The following is a 25075-nucleotide window of genomic DNA, read 5'->3' as shown; positions in this document are numbered from 1 at the left end:
AGGAAACTGAAACTTAATGGAAAGCACCAAACTGTTCAGCTGTCTTTTTGTGCTGCTTATTTTTTACTGTGTTCTTGGGGGAGTGCTGACAGGAAATGCATTACATATTTTTATTAATTAATGCTGTGGAAATGTAAAATTCAGTAGTAGCAGCCAATGTACAGAACTTCATTAATGGCATACATTTGTATCGCAATCCAGTAAATTTTTTTTATTTCGGGTCCTAGTCTAGGTTTTCACTCACATGAGATGATGTTTCTTTGTGCTGTTTTTAGCCACGTTTCATTTTCTACGTGTATGTACTTTCTCTTTGGTTTCTCTGTGGAAATTTGCACCTGCAAAAGTGGAAATTGTTTGTGACCTAAACTGGGAAGTAGTACCACGAGGCATACAACAAGTACTGTTAAATTCCCAAAATGAACAGACCAGAAATATACCACCCTTTCTGTAATTTCCTTTGCTTATTTTTAAGTTTTCCTGGGTGAATAAAGGTTTTGGTGCAGTGAACTGCTGTAGTTATCTCTGTCCCTTACATTTCTGATCAATTTGAGGGCAACGATGAGCTGACAGCGTGAGGGTGTAGTGCAGTGGCTGGTGGGAGTGGCTGCTGTAGCTGCACCTTTGGCAAGGTGGCCGGTTGTAGGATGTGGTCCTGGACACACTTGCTTTTCAGGCTGCCTACTGTTCACGTGGCTAGAAGGACTCATGCTGGGCTAGGTGACTGCCAACCCATTTAAACCTCCCCAGGCTTTCTAAAAGCGCCTTCCCCATGCCAGCCATTCTTCCCCTTTCCCTCCATTTCCTCTCAGTAGGTGTGCACGGTGACGTTGGGAGAGATGCCCTCTCTGGGCTACACGGACAGAAAGCTGCTTGGGGCGTGTTGTCTGTGTTCCAGATCTTGGAGGCACACTGGCTTATAACAGGGTAAGGTAGATCAATGTATTTTAACTTCATGTCTGGTGTCCTAAATGATTAAAAGAGATAATTAAATGGGATAGATGGCACCACCATTTTGCTGGTGTTATTTGTAGAGGGTGGTTAGACCAGAAGACTTAGATCTGGTCTCAGGAAACCTGTTTGTTTCAGGGCCATGGAGAGGAGGTATCAGGGAAGATGAGATTCAGAAGTTACCTGAATCCTGTGCAGGTTGAGCATGACTTACCCCAAAACACAGAGATTTTATCTAAAACATGGGAGCTTTGGAACAAATTCCCTGAGAGCCAGATCTAGAAGCATATATTCCTTCCTGGTCTTAGATTCACTAACTTACCCTGCTCCTTCTATTGATCTGGTTTCCTATCATGTGTTCTGTTGCTCCTCTGGCACCTTTTGGAACTCAAAGTGAGTTTGAGAGTTGCGTTATGAAGCGGTATATTTCAAAAAGAAATTGAATATCATTTTGTTTGGACCGAGTGCATTTTGTTCAGGAATTTTATGGTATATATTACCCTTTTTGTGGTTTGTTCTATAAGCACACGTTCTAGTCTGATTTCTGCTCTCTCTTTTAAGAGCAAATTCTGACTTAATTCATTTGCATATTTCAGGGCTTCCTGTTCTGTGTTTTGTCATCTTGAGGCTGTTGGCACCCCTTTTAAATCTCTTAAGTCCATTTGCTGCAGCAGTCCCAGGCCTTTTAGTTGCTAGCCCTCTGTCAGTTCAGATCAATGTTCTTTGTAGTATACACTGCATTACCATGTACGTGCACACACCCCCACACCCATGCACTTTTTTCTAAGCGTTGGGTCTTTGAACCCTTCTGACAGATAGATTCTAAGGAGTTAGAAGATCATGAATGCAAAAATCTTAACAAAAGGCTGCTTCCACTTTTTTTATAATTGCTAGAGAGCAACAGAATGTATGTTCAAACATGGTAGCAAGGCTGGATGTGGTTTTAACAGTGTGGTTTAATATCTGATTGTGCAGGTGTAAGCTATAAAAATAAGATAATGAGGACTGTATATTATAACAGTATTTTATACAACATTGACCAGTTCCTCTGAAGAAATATTTAAGCATTAAAATGTCAAATCAAAATTTATGATCGTATCAATAGCTTACTGTGTGCTAATTGTAATTGTTGAGTGATGTACATTAATTACCCTGCTGTGCTTTTTTTTTTTTTGACGTTCAACCAGTGCAATAATTATACTTGTACATGCTGTATATCTTCTCAAAGATAGTTTATAGCGTTATCTAGAAAATGAGTTGGGAAGTCATTAAAGACTTGAAAAAGTTTATGGCTGCTGTTGTAACACAATGCTACTACTGTCAAAAGAGAGAGAAAGAAGGCAGGGAAGAGAGGAGGAGAGAATAAAGAGTGCATTAGGCAAGGTTAATATTTCATGCTTGACTGATAAATATGTATAAAATGCTCATTTATGTTTATAAATGGAAACTGTTTCTCTAGGTTTGTATACCTCAGATGTCTACCAGTCTCCTCAAGTGTATAAACATTGGTCAGTAAAAATAGAAAAAAAACCCCAAATTAATTGTTGTCTTAGTGTCACAATGCTTTTTGGAAACCACTCCTGAGCACAAGCTGTTTAATAGGTTAAGAGGGACAAAGATGCTTCTTTATTCATTTCGTGCTGAAAATTAAAACACAAACATTTAATACAGGTAATTAATTTCATTTTTAGTGTTCTTCTTTCAGTATTGCTTTAGGAATGTTCTAAATACCAGATATTTTCCACCCATACTGTCTTTTTTGTCTCATAACCACACAATTCATTGGCTATAGACCTGTGTTCTTCAGATTGAAGTATAATTTGCTAAAATCATGCCTTGCTTGAATTTCTTGCTGCATTGAAGTTATTTTCTGCTTTCATGTTGAATATTTGTTATCCAGACTTCTCATTGTTCTTTTGACCAACGGTGTCATTGGCAGCAGTTATTGCTGACTAACAAACGCTTCTTGGTAAATTTTTCTAGAGAAATTTTGAAGGCAGGCTATGTGTTCCTGAATTTCAGTTGCAAGTCTTGAGTTTAAATTTATGACTTTTTAACTTTTTGATGAAGTTTAAAATGTACGTTAAAACACAAATTCTCTGGCATAAAATATCTGCTTCAGATACCTAATGTATCTGTATTTGGTTTGACATATTGATGTACATCTGAGAATTTCTGGTTACTGTCCACAGCTGTCTTACTCTTTTTGCCTGAGGTAGCCCAGAGCATGGTGGGTGTGTTGGGTTTTGTTGGGGGTGGTGGTAAAAAAAGATTCCGGATCCAAGGGTCTCAGAATTTTTCAATTGCCATAAGATTATCTTGTTGGGAACTTGGCTGAAAACAGGAGGAGGGAGTGTGGTTTGAATAAATGAATAAAAAGTCCAGACTATTAATTATTTGCACAAGCCCACTAATTTCACTGTCTTACTGCACATGATTAGAATAGAGATGTTGGAAGTTCATTTTGAGAAGAGGATCCCATTCAGAATGTCATCATGAATCCTGTACCATTTCTGAAGTAAAGGCATTAGTGTACAATACTTATTTGTAAATCACCACATCTGTAGTCTAAGTTGGTTTTGTTCAGAAATAGTCAGGTTATTTTGCAGATTTTATTTTTTTTTTAATAAGCCACTGGGATGGAGATATTAAGTGTCCTGAAAGCAGAATAAGAAACTGGTTTCCCAGTGGGTGTAGTTTTCTTTCTAGAAGCCAGTTCAAATATTTTTTCAGAAGACAAACTAGGAATACAGTCCTTGTAGAAATGGTTTTTACAAGTCTGGGTTTTCAGCATAGCAGTTCATTGTGGAAAGGTGTTTAAAATTACACAGTGTTATGAGAGGTTTTTAAAAACAAACAAACAAAAAAAAGAGCAATGAACTTGAAACTAATTTTTTTCATGTGCATGTGTAGATATACATCCAGGCTAATGTATCTACTAGTATGTGGGGGTGGTTAACCTAGTACTTGATAAATTTCGGTAAAAGACTTCCCTGTCTCTAGGACTTTGGAGGATGAATTAGCTGACTTCAGTTGAGATGTTCCCAAATATTTTAAGTTTTCTTCTTTTGTTGGACTTCTGCTGCAGGGCTTCTGTAAGAAGCTTGAGTATCTGATTATTGAGGATCCCTTTAATCTGTAGCTCAAATTAGAGAATACCTTGTCTGTTGCTTGTGCAGGATTAGTGCCAGTGAGATGCAATGGCATCTTTCAGGCTTAGAAAGCCCAAGAATGTGGTTGAGGGTCTTTTCTCTGAGGGGAAGTGTTTCTTAGTGTCTTTTTTTGACATGCTTTTTACGTTTGACTGAGGAGCTGACTACTGAAGCAGAAATGTCCATAGTACATGATGGGAGTCTGTCCCAGGCAAGGAGGGGAAAGATTATTCACCTGTAATTCTTCTTGGATGGTAATGTCACCTGTGGTCACAAACAACCTTCCTGCTGCTTCTAATATGATTCCCCAAAGTATTTCAACCAATTTCAGGTGTGAGAGACTAAGAGACAGGTAGTATCCAGTAACACCAGCATGTGCAGGCACCTAAGTGTGGTTTTTTGATTTGCTAAGGTGAGAAAGCAGTTCCTTGATTTCAAATGGACACTGTGTATTCACACTCCATTTGCCTTTCCTCTGTCTCTGGTGTCATAGGTTAGCAAGTTGGAAATGAATGGAATATATTAATGTTGGCTTCTTAAGCTCTTTTCCGGCTTCAGCACCCTGCCAGCCTCTGACTGGACTGGGCGGGAGAGGTGGGCAGGGGGTTTGCACGCACTGCTGTGGGAGATCCCGGCAGCAGGTTCCAGCAGTTCACAGGTGCCATGAGGTGAATGTGTAAAGGTTCATCCTGGGGAACTCTGTATTTCAGTGCACTCCAGGGTAGTAAAGGCCTTTGTATTTCTTTTACGATTAAAAGCTATTTTTTTCTTTATGAGTGAGTTTAATTGTTTACAGTTGATCATCAGAATATCTTACAAGACTTGAAGCAGGCTTTTACCTGGAAATAATTTGGAGTATACTTTAACTGCACTAGTTTTATTTTAGACTAGGCTAAGGATAAATATGCAGTTTCTTAGATACAATACACTGAAAAGCAGGAAGATGTTATAAAATTCAGTGTATATTTTGTATTCTGTTTACATTCAGAGATATCCCCAAAGCTCCAAGCATTTCCTCAGATTTACAGCTTCATAACATTGCTTTTTTATTATGCCAGTGAGCATTGTAATTGTTTTGCTTTGTTTTAAGTAGAGGTATGCATCTGAAAAAGAAAATTCCCTTTGCCAAAATTCCATACATAAATGAATGGTGAAATGGTGAAATACTCAGCAGCTGGTGCTAGGTCATGCAAGTCCAGATGGAACAAACTTCTTTCACATAATGTCCTGAACATGGTCCTTTATTTTCAGGGAGGTTTGTAGAAAAGATGATGATGATGTTAAAAACAAAGCACCATTATTTGAAAAGTGAAAGAAAGCCTACAGAAGCAGACCTAATAAAATGAAACTTTATGCTCTGAGTGATCCAAGGGAGAATCAAATGTTTGGTGAAGGAGTTAAACTAGAAAGGAAGGTAGGTATCTGTGTAAGATATTTTAAATTCTGAAGTAATTTTGGGATCTTTTAATTCAAGTCTTACCAGTACAGTTCAAATGTTTTCTATTTTACATGCATCCAGACAGCTGTGGAATTTATTTAATGAGAAACAAGTGCACAAATATATTTTGAAGAAAATATATAGTGTGAGAATATATTTTAAATATAATTATTTAATTATTAAGTGCAGAGTTCTATAATGGTATATCACAGACCTTGTCTTTGGTTCTGTATAAACTCTTGAAGAAACACTTTCAATGCTTTTAATGACTTGCAAAGAATGTATCATGTCATAAACTTTCTGAACAAGCTTTTTCCCCTTTCTAGTTTGGAAGTGCCATCAGAGGTAGTGGATTTCTGATGGAAAGCTGACCAGATCCTTGATACAGAAAACAACGTAAAGTGCAGAGAGAGCAGTGTTCCTGTCTGTAGCTACACAGACCCAGCTAGAATATTGGTTGGAGGTTTTGTTATATGGACTTGGTTGTGCTCGGGGTGCAAGCCCAGAGGTAAATGACAAAGTTCTAACATTCAGTTCAGCAAATGAGTAATATCTGATCAACAGATACAGATGGCAAATATTATAGTTCTGCCATGGTAAGGATACAAATGTCTAAAATTTTTCTCTAATGAAACTTGAGTGCTATATAATTACTGTTCAGTGTAATAATAGTATTTAGTCTTCACTTTCAGAGTATCCAGTAAGCCTTTCTACATCCTAATTCTTCCAGTGCTTTAATAGAAATTATGACTATTTTTACATTTTCTTCAATTTTTCAACAGACTTTAGAGTCGTCCTCAGAGAAGTGGTCATGGCCTCAAGCCTGCCGGTGTTCACAAAGCATTTGGACAACGCTCTTAGATACATGGTTTAACTTTTAGGTTGCCCTGTGTGGAGTCAGGAGTCGGACTCGATCCATATTGGTCCCTTCCAGTTCAGGATATTCTATGATTCTGTGATTCTAGACACCAAAGCTGTATACAGCATATCTAAGGTATATGCTGATTTATGCAAATTATTTATTTTACTAGAGAAGGACAAGGCAAAGAGTAGGACTACAGCAATGGCTCTAGGTAGGAAAAGAAGGAACAAATTTGTGAATCAAGCAAAGACGATGTTTCTGGCTTATAAAAATTAGAAGAAACAAATGTCACTTTTAAACATTCATTAATCACGTCTAGACTTTAAGACTTGTGGTGACTATATACAAAATTTGTAAAGGTAACAAGCCCAACTACTTAAAACTCTATGCGTCATTTTTCATCATAGAGTCATAGAATGTTTTGGATTGGAAGGGACCCTTAAAGATACGTAGTTCCAACCCCCCTGTCATGGATAGGGACACCTTCCATTTTTAAATCTGTCTAGTTTCTTGTTTAGTCTGAAAACATTTGTGGGACTAAGTAGGAGAAAGTCCTTTGCTTCAGTGGGCACCTGCAGTTTCAAACGGTGTTTGAAATGTCATTTCAACACCTTGAATATAAGATCTCTGTTACATATTCTTCAGAGCAACCTCTGGATACTTACACCAGATTTTAGAAGGCAATCAGTTGTAATGTGGAGTCGATTTGAAGCACTCACCACCATTAGAGGTGTATTTTTATAAATAGGGAGTTGGACCATCTGATTCTTTCTAATTTTCAGTGTCTTTGATAGAAGCTATGTTCGGGTTCCAAGAATTCTGGCAAATAAGTGAAACAATATGGGAGCGTGTTTGTTTTTAAACTTCTGGTTTTTTTCTTGTTTACTAAGAAGCACATGACCTTTGAATTATATTCATAGTCATGCTTTTGTCTGTTTTGGTATAGCATCTGATTTGGTAAGGAAACATTTTCCTCTACTTAGTGACCAGACTGTGATGGTAGTCATACTGGAGAGTAGCTTGTATTTATACTAATTTGGAAAGTTCTTCTCAATGTTGTTTGCATTACAAATATTACACTAATGTTTATTACCTTATTTTAAGGAAACTGAGAATCATTCATTGTTTAATTTCTTGGAGGAGCATGTTGCCTTTATTCTCAATCTCTATATTTACAAATTCTTTCCAGTGTACTTAAAAACACCGATTCTCTATGTAACTAGTGGGGTGTACTCTACTTCAGCTGTTTTCCTTAACAATCACTAATTTTTGTTTTCTAGTAAAATAGTTAAACCTAGAAAGCGTATGCTATACACAAGATCATTTTGAAATAAGGAAGAATTCTCCCTGACATCAGTAGGGTTTAGACATGCATAAGATCGAGAAATTGCTATTGAGAGCAGCCTGCCCAGGTCAGCATTCACTTCTGATAGTTAAAAATTTAGCTGTTGGTTTTCCCTTTGCATTTCCCAGTTTACAGGGCAGATGTTGGCATAAATTTTATGCAGTAGACCTGCTAATAATGGCTTATTACAATAAAAAGAATTATTTTATACTTTATTTATTTTAAAATAAATGCAAAAAGGTTATTCAAAATGAACTTATCAATACCCCAGAGTTCAAAATGAGTAAATTCTGTGTGTATTGTGTGAAAACCAGCTATGCATAAGCCATGTATCCTGAGCTCACGTATTTGTCATTTGGGTGCAGAATACATTGTTTGTGGATTATTTGGATATACCAGCTCTTCCGTGCCTTCAGTAGGGCGGTGTTTGGTGCATGCAGAATGGTCCTTTGTCCAGGAGTTTCTGACACTCAAAAATCCGATAGATTGCTACTTCCAGGTGTGAAATGGGAAGTTACCTGTAAAGTTAAAGGGCAGTGGCAGCAGCGAGGATCTTCTGTCAGAACTGGTAGGCTTGGCAGATCTGAAAGAGTGTTAAGATTGCAAACTCAAGCGTTTGGAGTTTAAGAAGTGCCAGAGCTAGGACTGCATGAACAACCTTAACGTGACCTGCCTGTTATCAATGATTCAGTTTTAACGGTATACCATAGAATGGTTTTATTTATTAACAGAATCTTACTGCATTCTTTGCATTTTGACTCATACTCATTGAACAAATAGCTCTTCAGAGTTTTGGGGTTTTTATCTTATTTGAGCTATGGATTCAAGGCTTCATTTACCACACACCACCTAAATTCTGCAATACATACAGAACTGTAATGATTTTATCGTCAAACTTTTTAATGGTGCTTTTGTTACAATGTTTGTATATATCGACCATATTACATTATCTTTATAGCAGTTCTGCAAGATTAATAGTGGTATCTTCTTATTATTAACTGACAGGGGATGAAAAACAAAGGGAGATTAGACCAGTATTATCAAAACCATGGACTAATACTGGATGCTTAGCTTGGAATAACTAGGATATCTTTTCTCAGAGCACATTTTGATGTGCAGAACAGTTGTTCTCAGATGCAGGAGGGGGTGCTTAGCACTTCTAAGGATACAGACTCAGAAATGTTAAGTGGACTATCTAGAATTTGAAGAATGTAACATGAGAAAACTTTGGTTTTGAAGATTTTCCCAGGATCATAAAATAAACTGTATATCAGAGGCACAGTTTTAACTGCTGTTCACCTAAGACTACCCAGGTTTTATTGTAGAGGTTCTAAAGATGAATGTGTAGTAAGTGTTTGTTTACAACTTCATGCTCTTCCAGTTTTTAGCAGCTGTTCAGGGGAGAGAAGCAATAGCTGGAAACGTGAGATTTTGACCTATCTCTCTGGTTCCTTTGGTATCCACACTGTTCAACAATTCTAGAAGTGGGTTTTGGGGATTATTATTTTTTTAATTCCTAATACATACAGGAGCTATTACCTTTGTCCTATGTAAATTCTAAGTTTATAGTTTTGTTAATGTACTTGTGAATTTTTTGTGTATGTGACTTCAGCCTTAAGTAAAAGAAACAGTGAATACAAAATTCCATAAAGGCCATCTCAGGAATCTTCAGCAAACTGATTTCTGAATTTCAGCACACTCTTCCATTACTGGGAACAAGTTATTAACCAATGTTGTACTGTAGTCATTTAAAAAAGAAGAGAAAACATACACTTTTCCCTTTGCTTTTAAGCTGTAGTTCTCTTTTTGTTCATGCTGCTTATGCATTTCTCTTCTGAGGCCAGAATTGCAGTCTTTGGTTCTGGTGACTTGCACTGCCATGGCCCTGGTCAACTTGAAGGAACAAACACTTGCAAGGATTTAGGCTTATTTGACATGTGTTTTAAGTATTGCACATATTTAGTCTGCTCATTGCTACAAGAGCTTGTAAACATGTAGTATTCAAAGTACATATGAAGTATTTGGAGAACTGCAGCCTCTCAAGTCCGAGAAGCAAGTGATTTTGTTTGTCCCTAAGACTTATAAAGTCATGAAACTTGAATGTATTTTTCACAGGGGTGGCAAAACTTATATTGCTGCTATGGTATGACCTCTTATAAAATTTCAAATGTTCACAGTGAAGTTTATAGAATTAATAAATGGATGAAAAATATTGCTCTATAAATATTCTTTTGTAGGAGTAAGCATTGAATAATTTTTCAAGTAGGTGTAGGTAGTATATCTGTTTGATTAGATAAATTAATGGAGAAATTAAATATATTAAGTGGAAAAATTAAAAATTAAGAGACATTCCAAGACACAACAATTTTAGCTTCAAATTCTAACCTGTTATCCAAATGAAACCTGCATAACCTGTCAATATATTCCTGTTGGTGCCTGTTAAACCCCGCAAAGATTATCTTGAATACTGAATGCAAAGGAGCACATCGGCAGTTCAGAGAGTTTATTATATCTCCCTTGATGTCTGTAGAGCTAGATTGATATCAGTGTGACCAAGACCTATTGGTTTTCCCCATTTTCTCCAAATTTTGCGACCCTACATATGTTCCCTTTAAATGAAATGAGCTTCTTTGTTTCAGATTATATTTCAGTTACATTGTTCTGTTATATATTTCTGGTTGGTTTTTTTAATATTTTTTTGTATTTCTTAAAAAAAATATTACTGCTTAACTATATGTTGATTTTTTTTGCTTTTGTTTTGTTTCATTAGTTTTGCCAGCCTGGAGGATGGCAGCTTTCGAAAGAGAGGAAACAGCCAACATTCTTTGTGGTGGTTTTGACTGATATAGACTCAGAGAGGCACTACTGTTCCTGCTTAACTTTCTATGAAGCGGAGATTAACCTGCAGGTAAAAACTTTACAGTAAGTTACAAAAATGCAGAAGAAGGTGTGTAGAAACAATAGATTAATGTTATAGAGGACAACTTTAGAAAATATTTTGCTGTTCCTGGTAAGGATGTATTTTCTGTTGTACAAAAATGTATGTGCTTTTGCGCAAAGGTAAGCCAAAAACTACTCAAAGTTTCTTTTTCTCCACCATTTTTTTTTTTTTTTTAAATGGGACAGCCAATATGGTGTTCCTTTCATTTACTTCCGTGTTTGACAGCGTAATTATCATCTTTGTTCTAGGAAAAAGGTTTCTTAACTTCTGCTCCCTCTGCTGGCCAACTCTATCAGGCCAGCACAGGACAAATGTGTACAAGTATGCTGTAATGTGTATACATATTTCTGTAAGTGCATTTATTGGCAAGATTTATGTGGGTGTAAATGGAAAGATAGAATAGTTCTTCAGTTTTTAGGTAGGTCAGATTTTGGGTGTCAGCTACTTGGCAGTGTTTGGGTTTAAGCATGTATTTAATTATTTTTGGGCAACCTCAGTCTTTCAAAAATAGACATTTTGTTTCCCATTTGATGTAAAGTATTTCACAGAATCTCTGGTATGACATAATACTTGGAATATTTAGAAGCTAGAACCTAGGGAAAACCTAATCCAATTTGTAATTGTGGACTGTCATTGTTATGTTTTGAAATATTTTCTTTCCCACATGAAAATTAAAAAATAAGTAAAACCTTAGCATTAACTATGTTAAAATTACTTAAGATTAAATAGATGGCTAAGTAATTTTTTTTCTCTCGTAGTGAAGAACTGTAACATTATTGATTATTTTTAAAAAATGCTTTTAATAATCCAGTTGTACTCTATTTAATACTGGAGTTGAAATGTTACCCTGTTTGTAGAATAATTAAAAGATATAGTATAGTAGTAATAATATTGTGCTTTTTCTAGGCACAATTGGAAGCCAGAGAATAATAGTTGTTCTTTTTTCATTAACACTACAGTTTAGGTGAATATTTTTATAGATTATTAAAAGGAGTTAAAAGCAGAAATAATTAGATGTATTTTAGTCTTAAATTTTAGTGTAGATCAACTGACATCTTCCTGTTAAAACTTTTGTCGTTATTTAATGTCTGTCATCTTTCCTTTATTTTGTAAGTAAAGACTGACTCTATAGTAATTCTTTCCCAGCTGATAAAAACCTACAATGGCTGACTCTTCCTCCACTCTATGTATTTCGTAACATATACTAAATTTAGCAAACTTGTTATTTATCCTGTGGTTTCTAGCAGCTGCTTTTGATTCACTATCCACATCTTTCAAGTAATGCTCATTGCAAAACATCCAGTATTAACTAAAAGGCTTTTTTCTTATATTGCCTAAGTATTAATACAAGAAAACAAAATTAAAAAAAAAACCTGAGTGCAGCAGGATGTTGGTTCTCATAATGCCATTCCTGGCTGTGTTGTAAAGAATGCATATTTTTCAGATGAACTTGCTGTGGTGAAACTTATTCTGTGACTGCATTGTTTATAGCCAAACTTCCTGTTTCTTTCTAAAACCCAAAGAGAATAATCGAACGTGCCCTGTTACATGGTCATTAGACAAGAATTCAGCACATGTACGATCTGTAATGAAACATAAGCTTACGAAGCACTGGGCTATGAAAGTAATATTGATTTAACCATTCAGATGCATGCCTCATTAAACAAACAGTCCATGAAGCCTAGTGTCCAGGACTTGAAATCTGGACGGTACTTTTCACAGTTAAATACAGTTCAGGTTTGGGGTTTTTTTTACTGAATGATATAACTCACTAAGACAAAACTGAGATTAAATTTCCAAAAAAGAGGAGTTACTTCTTTCCCAGCAGGTAAACCTTGCTGATACATGAGATTGGTCGGAATTCAGCTAAAGCAGATTAGATGTTTCACTTGGCAGAATAGTCTTCACAAAAAACTGGAATCAGGCACTTGGAAGTTTCTGTGGTTAATTAAACTGCAAAGTGAAAACAAACTAATTTCTCAGCTTGTGAGTGCTTGAAGAGCACTATTGAACCTTTTTTGAGCCTTCTGTGTAATAATAGAAGAATCTTTTCGACACAATTAATCAAGATGGATCTGAGAAGGCTACTTATGTTGTTCTGGTTCCCTTCATTCCTGCTTCAGCTGTTGTTCCGAGATAATTTGTGAATAAATGCTATCTGAAAAGTAAGGAGATTGTATTCACATGATATATCTAGATGGTACTCATTATAAGGTGCAAGATTAATATAGCAACTGTAAAAGCTATATAGTCTTCGGGAAAAAAGTATCTCAGAAAGCCCTGGATGCAGTTTAATCTGTTGGCAGTTGCGTGTCGTAACAAGTTTTCCAGAGAAAAGTACAGGCTATAGTAATCAGCTGATGGCCTATTTTCAACTTCCTGCCCCTGGATAGAAAATAAAACACTGCTTTTATTTGTTGACATCTACGAATCATACTTTGCATTGTTGCAGTACTGTCGTTCTGAAATGACCCAGAATTTATTATCTGCATGGATGCTGATCAGTTTGATTGGTGATCAGCTCTTCTAGAGTTGGGATGGTATATCCAAAAAATTGAAGCTACATTTTGTCTCCATATCTGTACTCATGAGAAAGGTAAACACTTAGTATTCCATTAAGTATGGGAATAGAACTCACTTGGTGCTATGAATGCAGGTGATACAGCTTTGCCATGTAATCCTTCATCAATTGTTCTGTTTTACAATGCTAGTCTCACTTAATTGTCCCAGTAACATTTGTTAAAGCTACAAAAGGGTATGTTCCTCATCTGAGATTAAAATTAAGCATTTGGAAGTTTGACCTTAACAGGAGTCTGAAGTTTGGAACATGACTAGAGGCAATCTAATAATGAATTAACAAGTAAAGCTGATGTCATTTAAAGACTCCCTTAGCTTGTTTCAGAGCAGTTCTGTATGCAAGATTTTTGTCTCACTTCAAGTTCCTACCAATAGAAAGTGTAAAGAAATCTGAGATACTGCACCAGCTTCTCTTTCCAGCTTTTTAAGTCTCCAGCATATGCTTGGTTTGATCCATGTTTCTATGTGGCTTAAGGTGCCATCTAGATGCTCTAGCAAATAGAGCTGAGTGCCGTATTGACTTGCATGTATCTACAGGAATTAGAAGGAGGAGAATAAGTCAAAACATCCCTATTTTCTATTCTCTCACAGTGCCTTGAAGTAGGGTTTTTTGTTTGTTTGGGGTTTTTTTTCCTCATTACTGTATTTTGGTTGTTGCTGTGGACTTCAAATCTCATTGATTTGAAATCTGCTTAAAATCTGATTGATTTGAAGAAAACCTTGTCTACCAACTAAAAAAATAGTCTACTCTATCTTATTTTTCTGGTGACTGAAGCCAGAAGCTGTTGAGCAGCCAAAGAGTACTCAGAAAAATCGTAACTTACATCTATGGAACTCATCCATAAAACTCAGTTACTCTGTGTAACTTTATTAGCCGTAAAAAAAAAAATGCAGATATATACACACACATATATGTATGTATAGTTCTTCAGCGTTTGCTAAAATGAGGTTCTTCCAACAGCAATTTCTGGATGTTACCACTTAGCACAGAAAGACTTGATTTAATACTTTGACTCAGCAGATACTTCTACTGACCTCAGCTGTGCTTCTTACCAATTACACAATTAGAATTTATACTAACAATGCTTGGAAGAGCACCGTAGATAGAATCTTTTTTTTTAAATGTTGACTCACATCGTTTGGGAACTTAATGGTCAAATAGTACATTGCTTTGCACTTGGAAAGAGATTTATCCTCTCTCCCCAACGCCACCATCAACAAATTAGAAAATGATTTATGACAGTAACTGAGCCTGTGCAACTGCATTTCTTGCATTACAGAAAATCTGCTCAATGAGATCAGCACAAAACCCCAAACATTTGTTTATAACAATCTTACTACAAGTTTGTATAATTCTTGTGTGTTATCTTAAGCACATGTATGTTAAAACGTTGTGATCACAAAGTTGGTAAGATTAAATATTTGACTCCGGAAAGTGCACATAAGTAATAATTCACAAGTCTCCCATTTCCTGCCATTCACATTCTCTTCTTCTCTCTGCCCCCCTGCAAAAAGAGGAAAAAGAAATTGTAAAAATCCCAAACCATAAAATGGCAGATCCACAAATATTTCCTGAGTCAAGAGAAAAACTGCCAAGAAAATGACTTCGTGCTTCATAAAGTTTTAATTTTTATGCTTGGACTGGAGAGTTGGTGGTCCTAGTGTGTTAAAGCATATGCCACTTGATGAGTCACTGACATTTGTTTTTTAGCAGAGGATGAGAACACTCAGTTGTACCCTTTTTGAAGTGTTACATCTGATCCCCCTTTGGATATTATATTTGCATGTTATTCCTAAGATGAAGTTTAATAACTATTTGTGAATATCCCAAGTGTTAAATTTGTTCTGTAAGTGACCTCTTATGGTCAACGTCCGGAAACATATTTTGTGAAAAAAAACTCTCAATTTTTAAAATAATGTTTAGTATATTACATCATCATCTTTCTATATCTCCTGAAAAATGGATGGTACTGATAGCATACAGAGATTTAAGTAGTGCTTTATTTCCTTTCTGCACCTGTGTGAAGAGAAAGTTGCAACTAATATTCTGTATGATAAGGAATAGACTTGTATTTTTAGTGTCTTTTTATACATTTAAGGACCTCTCTAGACCACAATTTAAAGTTAAGGTGAGAACAGTTGTAGAGAGGAAAGCATATTTCCATCTTCCTAATAACTCTGGCAGTAAATTCTCCTAGTTGGTTTATCCCCTGGCTCATGCATTTGCACACACATCCCCAGCTTGAACTCATGTTGTTGCGGGATGCAAAAACTTGTTTTGGGTGAAAGTGTTCTTTTCTTCTTTACTCCTGTGCTGTGTCTACACAGTGTCCCCAAGTCTCAGCTCACAGGTTAGGGGGATACTTTTTTTAAGCTGAGACTTTCTCAGTAGAGATCACTTTATCTGACTTTCAAACAGTAGTAATACTAATTCAGCAATTCATTGAAAGTCTTTTCAATGCGTTCCCCCATATGCAGTTTAAAGGAATTAATTAATTGACTGTATTTTAATTAAACAAAACAAAAATCTGTGTATGTAAAATTTTGCCTTGGCACACTTCCACATATACTGTTCTATATTATGTAAAAACCATTATGACCCAGTTAAAATAGGGTGTGAATTACCAGCTTTCATAAGCTAATTTCATTTTTGCCATCTTTTCTGCTTATGTTTCTTAGGTCTCTGCAGTCTTTTCACCTTTGATTAGGTGTGTAAAATTTGAAAGAGTGAAATCCATGGATCAAGTTTGCTGCCTTTGGGAAAATTCAGAAAGATTTAGTAAACCCTAAGCTCTGAAATTACTATTTACATATGCATAGTTCTTGCTAAAGACTTGTTACTGTAGTTCTTTAACATTCCTCAGCGCTAAGATTAACGTGTTGAAAGCAGTTACATAGTGCTATTGATTATTGCCCCATGAGATTTCAGCATTTATCGGGCAACTGCAATAGCATTACCTTGGACTACCCAGATATTCTGGGGTGTGCACAGCCTAATGACCTGCTCAAGAAATGCACTTTGGCCTGTGACTGCAGAAGCTGGACCAAAAGGTGGAAAGCGTGGTACGAGGTTACCGTTGTTGCAAAGTTCTTTCAGTGTGTTTAGATGATAATGCGTATAAGCACCTTCTGGAGTTTTCAAATTGAGGTGCATTAAACAGTAAATATTTAATAGATGCTTGTGGTGTAAATTTTGTGTAATGTTGGAAGGTGCAGTGCAAACTCGTTGTCACGTACGAGTACTCTGAAGCATCAGTAGTGTTTAGGGAGTGACTGAGCTGACCACTTACAGAGACTTGAGGTTACTCTATTTGATAAGTTCGCAATTTTTGCATAATTTTCTCTTTGGTCCTTTTCTTTTTTAGTTGGTAGAATCCCTACAGTGCATTACTACAGTTTATTATCCTGTTTTGAAATTATTAAATCAAGATAATGGTTTTTATGCTTGTATAATTATCCCATGTTTAGCTGCAGTGGTATGATTCTGTGTACATAAACAAGCCATGAAGTACATCTGTGCACCTGTGGTTTTAGTTCAGTACAGCAGATTGTAGGCAGGATGTAGATTTGTCTTCTGGAGGCAGTCAGCTAAGTTTATTTTAACTTTTGTGCATGTGTTAGAATTTATTGGATACATGCGTTTGTATAATCTGAGAAGTAAATAAAAAGAATTGATGCTGAATGTTTTTTGGCCTTTGATTGTTAATAAACCAGCTAAGAGTGTATTTGGCTGCAAATAAGACCAGCAGAGACTAAGTCACATGGAGAGAAAGGGATCTGTCCCAAATGAGTAATTGGCATGAGATTACTAAAGCAAACTTCAAATAATTTTTCTTAAAATAGGAAATCATGCGTGGTCTCTCAATCTTCTTTGCTGGGCAGTTAGTAAAAAAACAACGGGCTTGCTGAACTTGGCACAATTTCAGTGCAAAATTTTGCATAGGGCAAACTGGTTTTGACAAGTATAATGAAGTGCTAGAGTGGAAGTTTTGTAATGAGATGTTCATTCTCTCCCTAGGACTGGATGAATTCATAAAAGCACAATTGTAATTTCACTTTCTGTTCACATTTGATTTTCTTTGAGTTTCAAATAATGCCTGCCAGCTTCCACTTTCAGAACAGTAAAGCTACATCTAATACTTTGTATTTTCTAACTTTTCTATTAGTACCTCAGTTTAAATTGATTTTCCTCACTTTGACATGAAGATGAACCTAGTTTTACTCTGCTCAGCATTAATCAGAACTAAATGCTCTGACTTCAGCAGCATATGCCCCCAGAGTGGAGATGCACCGTCAGCATGCCTGGATTGTCCTACTGTCTGAAGATGAGTGCGGTCTCTAATAAATGCAATTCACAGAGGTGATTCAAAGCTACAGGAGGACATAGTGGTCCAACTGGGGCAGTCAGAGCCAACACTGGATGGGCAGCTCATAGTCTTGGAGAGTTGGATCACAGTTCAGAGTTGCTTTATCTATGAGCCTTCAGTGTTGGAGATTTGATAAATGGCAGATTTGGGCATACATATTCAAGTAGTAAGGTGCACATGTCCAAGTTCTGAAGATGGGGGTGAAAAGACAGGAGAGGAAGGAAAGTTATGGTTCATGTGCGCTATAAGTCAGCTGCATGTTTATGGAGCAAATACTAATGTGTTCTCAAGACATGTAAGTCCCTTAACATCAGCTACATTCAGTAGTAGGGAGAATTTTTTTGGACTCTATTGGTAGGTCATTTTCATCTTTAAAAAAATGACTTAATTTCCTAGTGTAGATTTTGGCTAGATTGTTATTTTTAAGTTAAATGTCAATATTTAGAAGCAGAGCTGACATCCTAAAATAATATGATTGTGTGGCAAAATTACACTCATAAAATGTTTAAGAGGAAATGTTAAAGTTTGATGGCTAGATCAGAGCGATGAATATTTCTGTTAAATAGAAAAAAATGAGGTTGTAAGTGAAGTTGGCTGCTGTAATTTTTCTTGGCTGCCCCATCTGTTGCCTGTAAATGAGTTGCAGTTCTTCACTGAAGTAGCACAAAATTGGTCACCTTTTTCTACTAAAAGTTTTAACACAATTTCTTAAGCTGAAATTGAGGCTTAGACAAAAATGTCTGTTTACATGCTGATTTTCCACATGCAACATTTAAACACATCCAGTGTCAGACAAATGTGACTGATGGTATGAGAGTTTGTACTTGCCGGCAGCTGCTGTGGAAGTGGGTGTGTGGGAAGCAGATACGTTTTGTAGTCCACTGCCACATGAGGGAAAACTTGGAGTGTGAGATCAACCCTTATCAGACATCAGGTAATCCACAATTTTTTTAAACTTAGACATAAATCCAGAGAAAATTAAATTAATTCATAGCTACAAAGAGCTATTTGCTTGTTATGTGGATGCTGTAATTATTTTCGCTATTCCACATACCTGAGGCCAAGTCTGAAACCTTGAATGAAATTGTCAGGTTACGGTTTAGATTTGATAAATAGGGGGGTGTGTGTGTGTGTTGTGTCCTTAAAGTTTGTTCTGTCAGAGAGAAAAGAAAGAAGGGAATCAAAAAAAAGTCTGTAATCACTTAATAGAATTTTTTTCTGTATTTAATAAACTGTCTGCCTTAGGCTTAACCCTCCATTAGTACTTCTTGTGTGTGTGATTTAGGTATCAAGAGAGAATGAATGTGTTCTCGAAACTGTTACCTACCAGTGAACACAGAATATAATAATGTACTGTAAAAGTTGTACTGTTTTATAATCTAAAGAGTATTGTGAAGCTGTATCATTAAGATGCATTCAAATACATTACATTAAATGCTTGGAACAACATAAGAGTTACCATTTTGTGTCAGAAAGAAAAGACATCTTGCATAGTATTTTGTCTCTGTGGCTGATTAGGAGTGAATGTCTAGGGAGCAGCAGAGGAACACGGCATAATATCTCCATGAGTGGTCCCTCCTCTGCCTCTACAGTCCAAGGACCCACTGAGCTGAATATGTCTGCTGCATGCTTTGTAACCTCTGGGAATTTCATTAACTTGTCCAGTCTTCTTGTGACCCTGTATGCATTTTTATTACTAATACTCTGTAGCAGAAGAGTTTTATAAGTTAAATAACTGTTACTTGAAGAGCTAGCACCATTTGTTTATTTTGAACATATTTCAGTTACCGTGTTGATTATGGTGGTGGTTGTTTTTGTTTTCTTCCTGAAGACTAACTGAACAAGCAGTTTACTTTGGATTTGGTGTTTTGGTTTGATTTTTTTCAGGTGCCCAGTTCGTATGTGAGATTATTGGTGTCAGCAGTAAAAAGTAGATAAAGAATGAAACTGAACAATAAGAATAGGACCCGATGTAAAGGACATTCTGACAGTTTTGCTGTCAGTTCGATTGGTTGAGCTTTTGTCATGTTTTGTGCAGTGTTACCACTTCTGTTTTGGCAAGACAGCACACAAAATAGCTCCAATAAAATTTCTTTCTTACACTCTGATGCTAAGCATGGAAACCAAACACTTAGGCTGTTCTTGGCTTTACAAGATGTCATCTGAAACTCGTAATTTTCAACCCTGAATATATATTTGTGATCTAAAGCAAACAAAATGCATTGGGCAGAAAATGTCACAGGACTACTTCATATTCACCTTTGTACCTGCTTAAGTTTTGCCGAGTAGTGCGTGTAGCGCATACTGAAGAAGCAGGAGACTGCGATGAAGTTCTGAAATGGTATCAATCCTGTGTTGTTAAGCTAAGCCTGTGTGCTCTGTAGATTTGCAGTGTTCATTTCATTCCCTTTAACAACTCCCTAGACTGGCATGGGTATTGAACTGGGAGAGCTACGTGACTGCTCATCACTTACTCCATTAGAATGTGTAAATCATTTTTCCACAGTACCCTCTCTATAGCATATGAAGAAAATATTTAATGTACATTTCAGTTTTAAGAAATGTTTTGCTTTTAATTGACACCAATTTACTTGAGGAAAATATGCCATATTTTATTATTAAAATTATTTTTTGTTTAATACTTGAAATTTTCTTCTAATACCAAGCTTTCAAACTCTTATCTCATTGCAGTGTACTTGGTAAAATGCTGCAAACCATTCCCAGTTGTTCTTACACTTTTTTTAACGCAGAGGGGTTTTTAAAGCAAAAGAAGACCAATTTAAAGGAAAGCAATACCTTATTTAGTAATATGTGTATAAAACCCACAAGTATTTGATTTTAACTGTATCTATGAAAAATGTATTAAACCTTTTTCTAGACATTGGATCTGGGACATTGTGCCTGATCTGTTGGTAGGTAACTCCAGTTGTCAGTTACCTTCCTCATTAAAAAGTGCTTGAAATGATTAGTCATAATTTGTCTAGCTTGGGCTTAATGCCATATATATCCCTTGGCTAAACTGAGGAACAAATTGTTCTCAGAAAACAAACAAATAAATAGCAGAGTAATGATGAGCAGTGCTGATCGCAGTTAATTTTTCTAAACTGTTGCTTATCAGTCAGGATTAATGTTGATTTTTTTTTTTATTATTTGGTCATGTGAACGTTTATTATTGAGTGAGATTTTTTTCCAAATGCTTGCCCAAATGCATTTATTAATTCAGCTACTTTTATTGACTAAGTTCCTAACCAAGTGATGCTGTTAGTTCAGTGATTTGGTTATTGTGTATTTCAGTTTACCCCCTGACTTTAGGTCACAAATACGTTAAATGGATACTTCTCATGATATAAGAAGAAAGGCAAACGGTTGAAATATACGCACTCATGCTTTCTTGAGTGCTATATTCTTATTTATGTAAGAACCTATGAAAGTCATTACTATGTTATGTCAGGAGTTGTATATATATATATTTTTACTGTAGATATGGGTGTGTGAAATACATGAAAAAAATTCAGTTTAATAATATATCAGTCTGCTTTAAATGTCCAGAACACACATTCTTTTTTGCCAGTCTCTTAAGAGGCCACTTTACAGCTATAGCAAACAAGTTGAGCAAAATGAAATTGCATCAGATGTTCTTCAAAAGAAGTTTCACCATTTTCTGAGTTTGCTTATTAAAGACAAGTAAACAAATCAAACACCCTGCTGTAAAACCAGGTAAGAATTTTTCTGTTTAAACTTATGATACATCTTCAGCCACGTTCTACTTACACAATAAATAAATGCTTGTTTAATTGTATCTTAAAATTTTAAGAATGCAATTCTATATCTAGTTTTAAAATTGACTGTCTTGATTTTTCCTATGCTTTTTTTGATCGTGTGGGACAAAATTGTCAACAGTCATTACTGTGATGTAGTATCGATGTTTTTGTGACAGTTTGGAATATGATGATTTAAAATTTGTTTAAGAAATATCTAAATTTAACAGTTTGGCAATGCTGTTTCTCCAAAAGATATATTGGCAGCTGGAAGGAAAAAGGCAGTCTTTAAAAAACAGACTGACTCCTATATACCTTCCATTTTTCAGATGCTCAAACTGTCAACAATCATTTATACGTGAACAAGGAACCCTCGCAGTGAAGATTCCTGCAAAGACAGTTTTTGTTAGCCGGGTGATTTGTGGATAAGAAGTTTTGTAATGAACATAATAATAGTATTATCTGGTAGATTTTGTGGAAAAACTGCTCTATGGACTTGAATCAGTCATAGTTTACAGATCTCTGCACTATATTCTCCTTATAATTTTAGAAACCAAGATGCAGAGGAAAGAGGATTCTGGGTTTGGCAGGCAGGGAACAGGACGCTGATGGGCTTCAGTCAAACACAAATACGATCACAGGGGACCAAATATTTTAAGCATGGTGAAGTCATGTATGGTCACAGCTCATCATACGGTTCCTTTCATTAGATCAGTCTCTGTTACCTATTTCGTAGCCTACTGAAGTCTTTTTCAGAACTTCATTAATCTGATGTTAAGAAGAATTTCATTTTTTTCCAATTAAAGGCACAGATATTTCTGAATTAGATTTTAAACGTCTGTCACCTTTTAAACTAAATGGATCTTTAAGGAGCTGGAATAATGGTTTGCTTTCCAGTGATACGTTTTTCTAATCTCTGCTGTTTTCAAAGTCTGCCTATACATAGAAATAAAAAGAGGGAAATAAAAAGAGAAGGAATCTCTTTCAATATTTAATTGAAATTAAGAAAATTCTGAATCTGTTCTACCATAGTATGAAGGTCTAGCTAACAATCTAGATGAGAGATCAGGGAAGCTCCATAGCAGCACACCAGATACCATTATCAGCCTCTTCCAGCCAATATCAGTGCAAAAGGAAAAAACTACAATGATCAACTGGATTTAAAAAAGGAAAATTAAATAGCAGTATTATCTTACTTCTTATTTAACCAAATTCAACTTTCAGTTTATGTATCCTTAGATTTTCTTAACATCCAGTTATTTTTTCTTTAGTTGTAAACTGAATGCTATATTTATAAAATAAAAAGATATTGAGAAAAAAACCCTACAACCAACCCTTTTATTTTGTTAGTTTTGATTAGAGAATATTTTTTCCGTAGGGGATAAAGAAAGATGAAATGTATCCGAGCAAAAGCATAGATAGAAAAAATTAAGTTTGTGGTTTTACCACTTTGTATTTAGTATTGCTACAGAATGCTTATGTTGTTAATACTTTCCTTAAAAAGTAGGTTAAAAGTCATGTGTTTGAAATGATTATCTACTTAGTCTACTGACTCCTAATAGCGTGCCTGCGTGCCTGTCAGAACGTTTAGCTGTGGAAGAAATATGGCTAGTCACATTACATTTTTCTGTAAATCTTTTATGAAGTAAGATAGAGTGTATTTATAGTGTAAATGATTCATTGATTCAATATTGTGCTGCTATTGTGCCCTTAAAGTTTTAAATGAAATCTACCTATGAATTAATTCAAGACTTGATCTGAAGTTGAGTGGATTTTATGCAAATGGCTTTTTATGGAAACCTCCTCCCTGTCTACACACCCTGAGTTTTCATTATCTTAGTACCATGTGAATATAGAGAAGCTTCCATGTTCCCTTGCCTTTAGAAATGTGGAATTTGTTTTAATTTCATTTTTCCTAATGTTGTCAGGGTCCATAATTTGTCAGATAGCCAAAATCTGCTGCTTTTATGCCTGGAATTCATAATTGCTCTTTAGAACAGTTGATACAATAAACTTTTGTTGATTACCACTATAACCACTAAACTATAATTTTTAAATTCTTCTTGTATTTTGGGGGGCAGGGAACTGTAATTAATGTAAAAGCTCTCCCTGTCAACATTATAGTGGGTGGAAATAAATGAATGTGTGGCACATGTGACTATTGAGTTAAAGTATTTCTCTATTAATTCACAATTTTAACCTAGAAATGAGACGCAGACTAGTTAAGCATGTACATTGCATATGTATTGGTTGCCGTTGAGGTAAGAATTAAAGTACAAAGCCAAGTATATGACCAGATGTGTATAGATATTGCTGTGCCAATGATTTTTACTTTGGTATGAAAATACATATCTTTTAACTAAAATAACTTGATTAATACAAACCTAAGTAATATCTTTTGAAACCATTTTTACTTGAATGCTGTATTGTTTTTCAGATAGGAGGCTGTCTCCAGGTCAGGAAGTTCCTGAGCTGCAGATTGCTGGAAACAGGGAGAACACACTGGAGGAACAGCAACACTAAGCTTGCCCTGTGTTCAGGGGGGGCATTAGTACCAAGACTCAGTATAGCAACGCTTGTATTTTTTTTTTTTTTTTTTTTTTTTTTTTATACCTTGTTTAGACAAGGGGTAGTATAGCATATGTGAGTACCACCTAATTTTTGTGTCCTGAAGAATCAGGATCAGAGTGGCAGTTTTACAGGAACCCCAGAATCTCATTTAGTTTGTGTGTAAAAAAGCACCGAAATATTTCATAGCATTTGTGTCTCCTCTGGTATACATATAAAAAATCGCATGCCCTTTTTTGTTTATATAATAATTAAAATAGAGCACCAAGGTGCATGTGCACACACACGTGTCTGTGTATCTTATTCTTTAGAGGGGTGTGTGTGAGAAGTGCTTTGGCATAGGTTGACACCGAAGTTGAGGTGGTTGAGACAAACACACCTGTTGGTGTTCAGGACACAGCCTGAAAGGCCAACTCTGACTTGGTGGGTGGAAGGGCAACCGGCAGAGGCTCTCATGTAGATACTTCACCTGCAGGTCAGGTTGGGAAGTAGCTCTTTACTACCTGACAGCTTCAGTGCAGCTCCTAGCTGATACCCAGCTACTGGACCTTTTTAGAGTGACCCTTTCAATTTGGTGATAGAACTGAGGAGAGCATCTATATAATAAAACATGGGTCTTCTTGTGGAGGCAAAAATCATTAAGTGGTTCACAGATGATGATTGCTGCCTGATAGTGAATGTCTTCAGCTGCCACCATTTGGCTCTGTCCAGGGAGCGCGCGACTGTGCAGACAGGGCTGGACAGGATAGGACTGTTACTATGTATTTTGTTTCAGTGGAAAGTCATTTAGGTTAGTTAAAATTAATGCTTTTGAAGGAACCTCTTTAGTTTCCAGCTGGAAGAACAATTACTCTGTAGGGCAGTTGGTCTCCAAACTTTTTTGGTCATGCATCCCTGTCAGTAAAATTCCCACATGAAGCTTATTATAAATAAACATTTTCATAATTAAAAGCATTTATTAAGTCAGCTTTTTAAGTACTTCTACTGTCATTGTTTTAACTGCTTTTGTTTGGATACATGCATACATTCTGAATTGAGGTTGTGAAATAAAGCTCATGAACTCACAGCATTCCTGCCATTGGAGAGCATTTCTATCAGGTTTCTTCCATTAGAAAAGTG

The 25075-nt window shown here is 36.0% G+C and overlaps 1 protein-coding gene across 7 annotated transcripts in view; it reads left to right on the top strand.

Moving 5' to 3' along the window:
- Positions 1-25075, top strand: part of SBF2 (SET binding factor 2) — a 302371-nt gene that overhangs the window by 132272 nt on the left and 145024 nt on the right. For all 7 annotated transcript variants that reach the window (XM_074841630.1, XM_074841634.1, XM_074841633.1 and 4 more), the window contains one exon: positions 10516-10653. In XM_074841630.1, coding sequence (XP_074697731.1) covers positions 10516-10653 — 138 coding nt within the window. The remainder of the gene's footprint in view (positions 1-10515; positions 10654-25075) is intronic.

Source organism: Strix aluco, chromosome 16 (assembly GCF_031877795.1).
Source record: "Strix aluco isolate bStrAlu1 chromosome 16, bStrAlu1.hap1, whole genome shotgun sequence".
Taxonomy (NCBI): domain Eukaryota; kingdom Metazoa; phylum Chordata; class Aves; order Strigiformes; family Strigidae; genus Strix; species Strix aluco.
The sequence above is the reverse complement of the archived record's forward strand: the minus strand, read 5'-3'. Positions and strand labels throughout refer to the sequence as shown.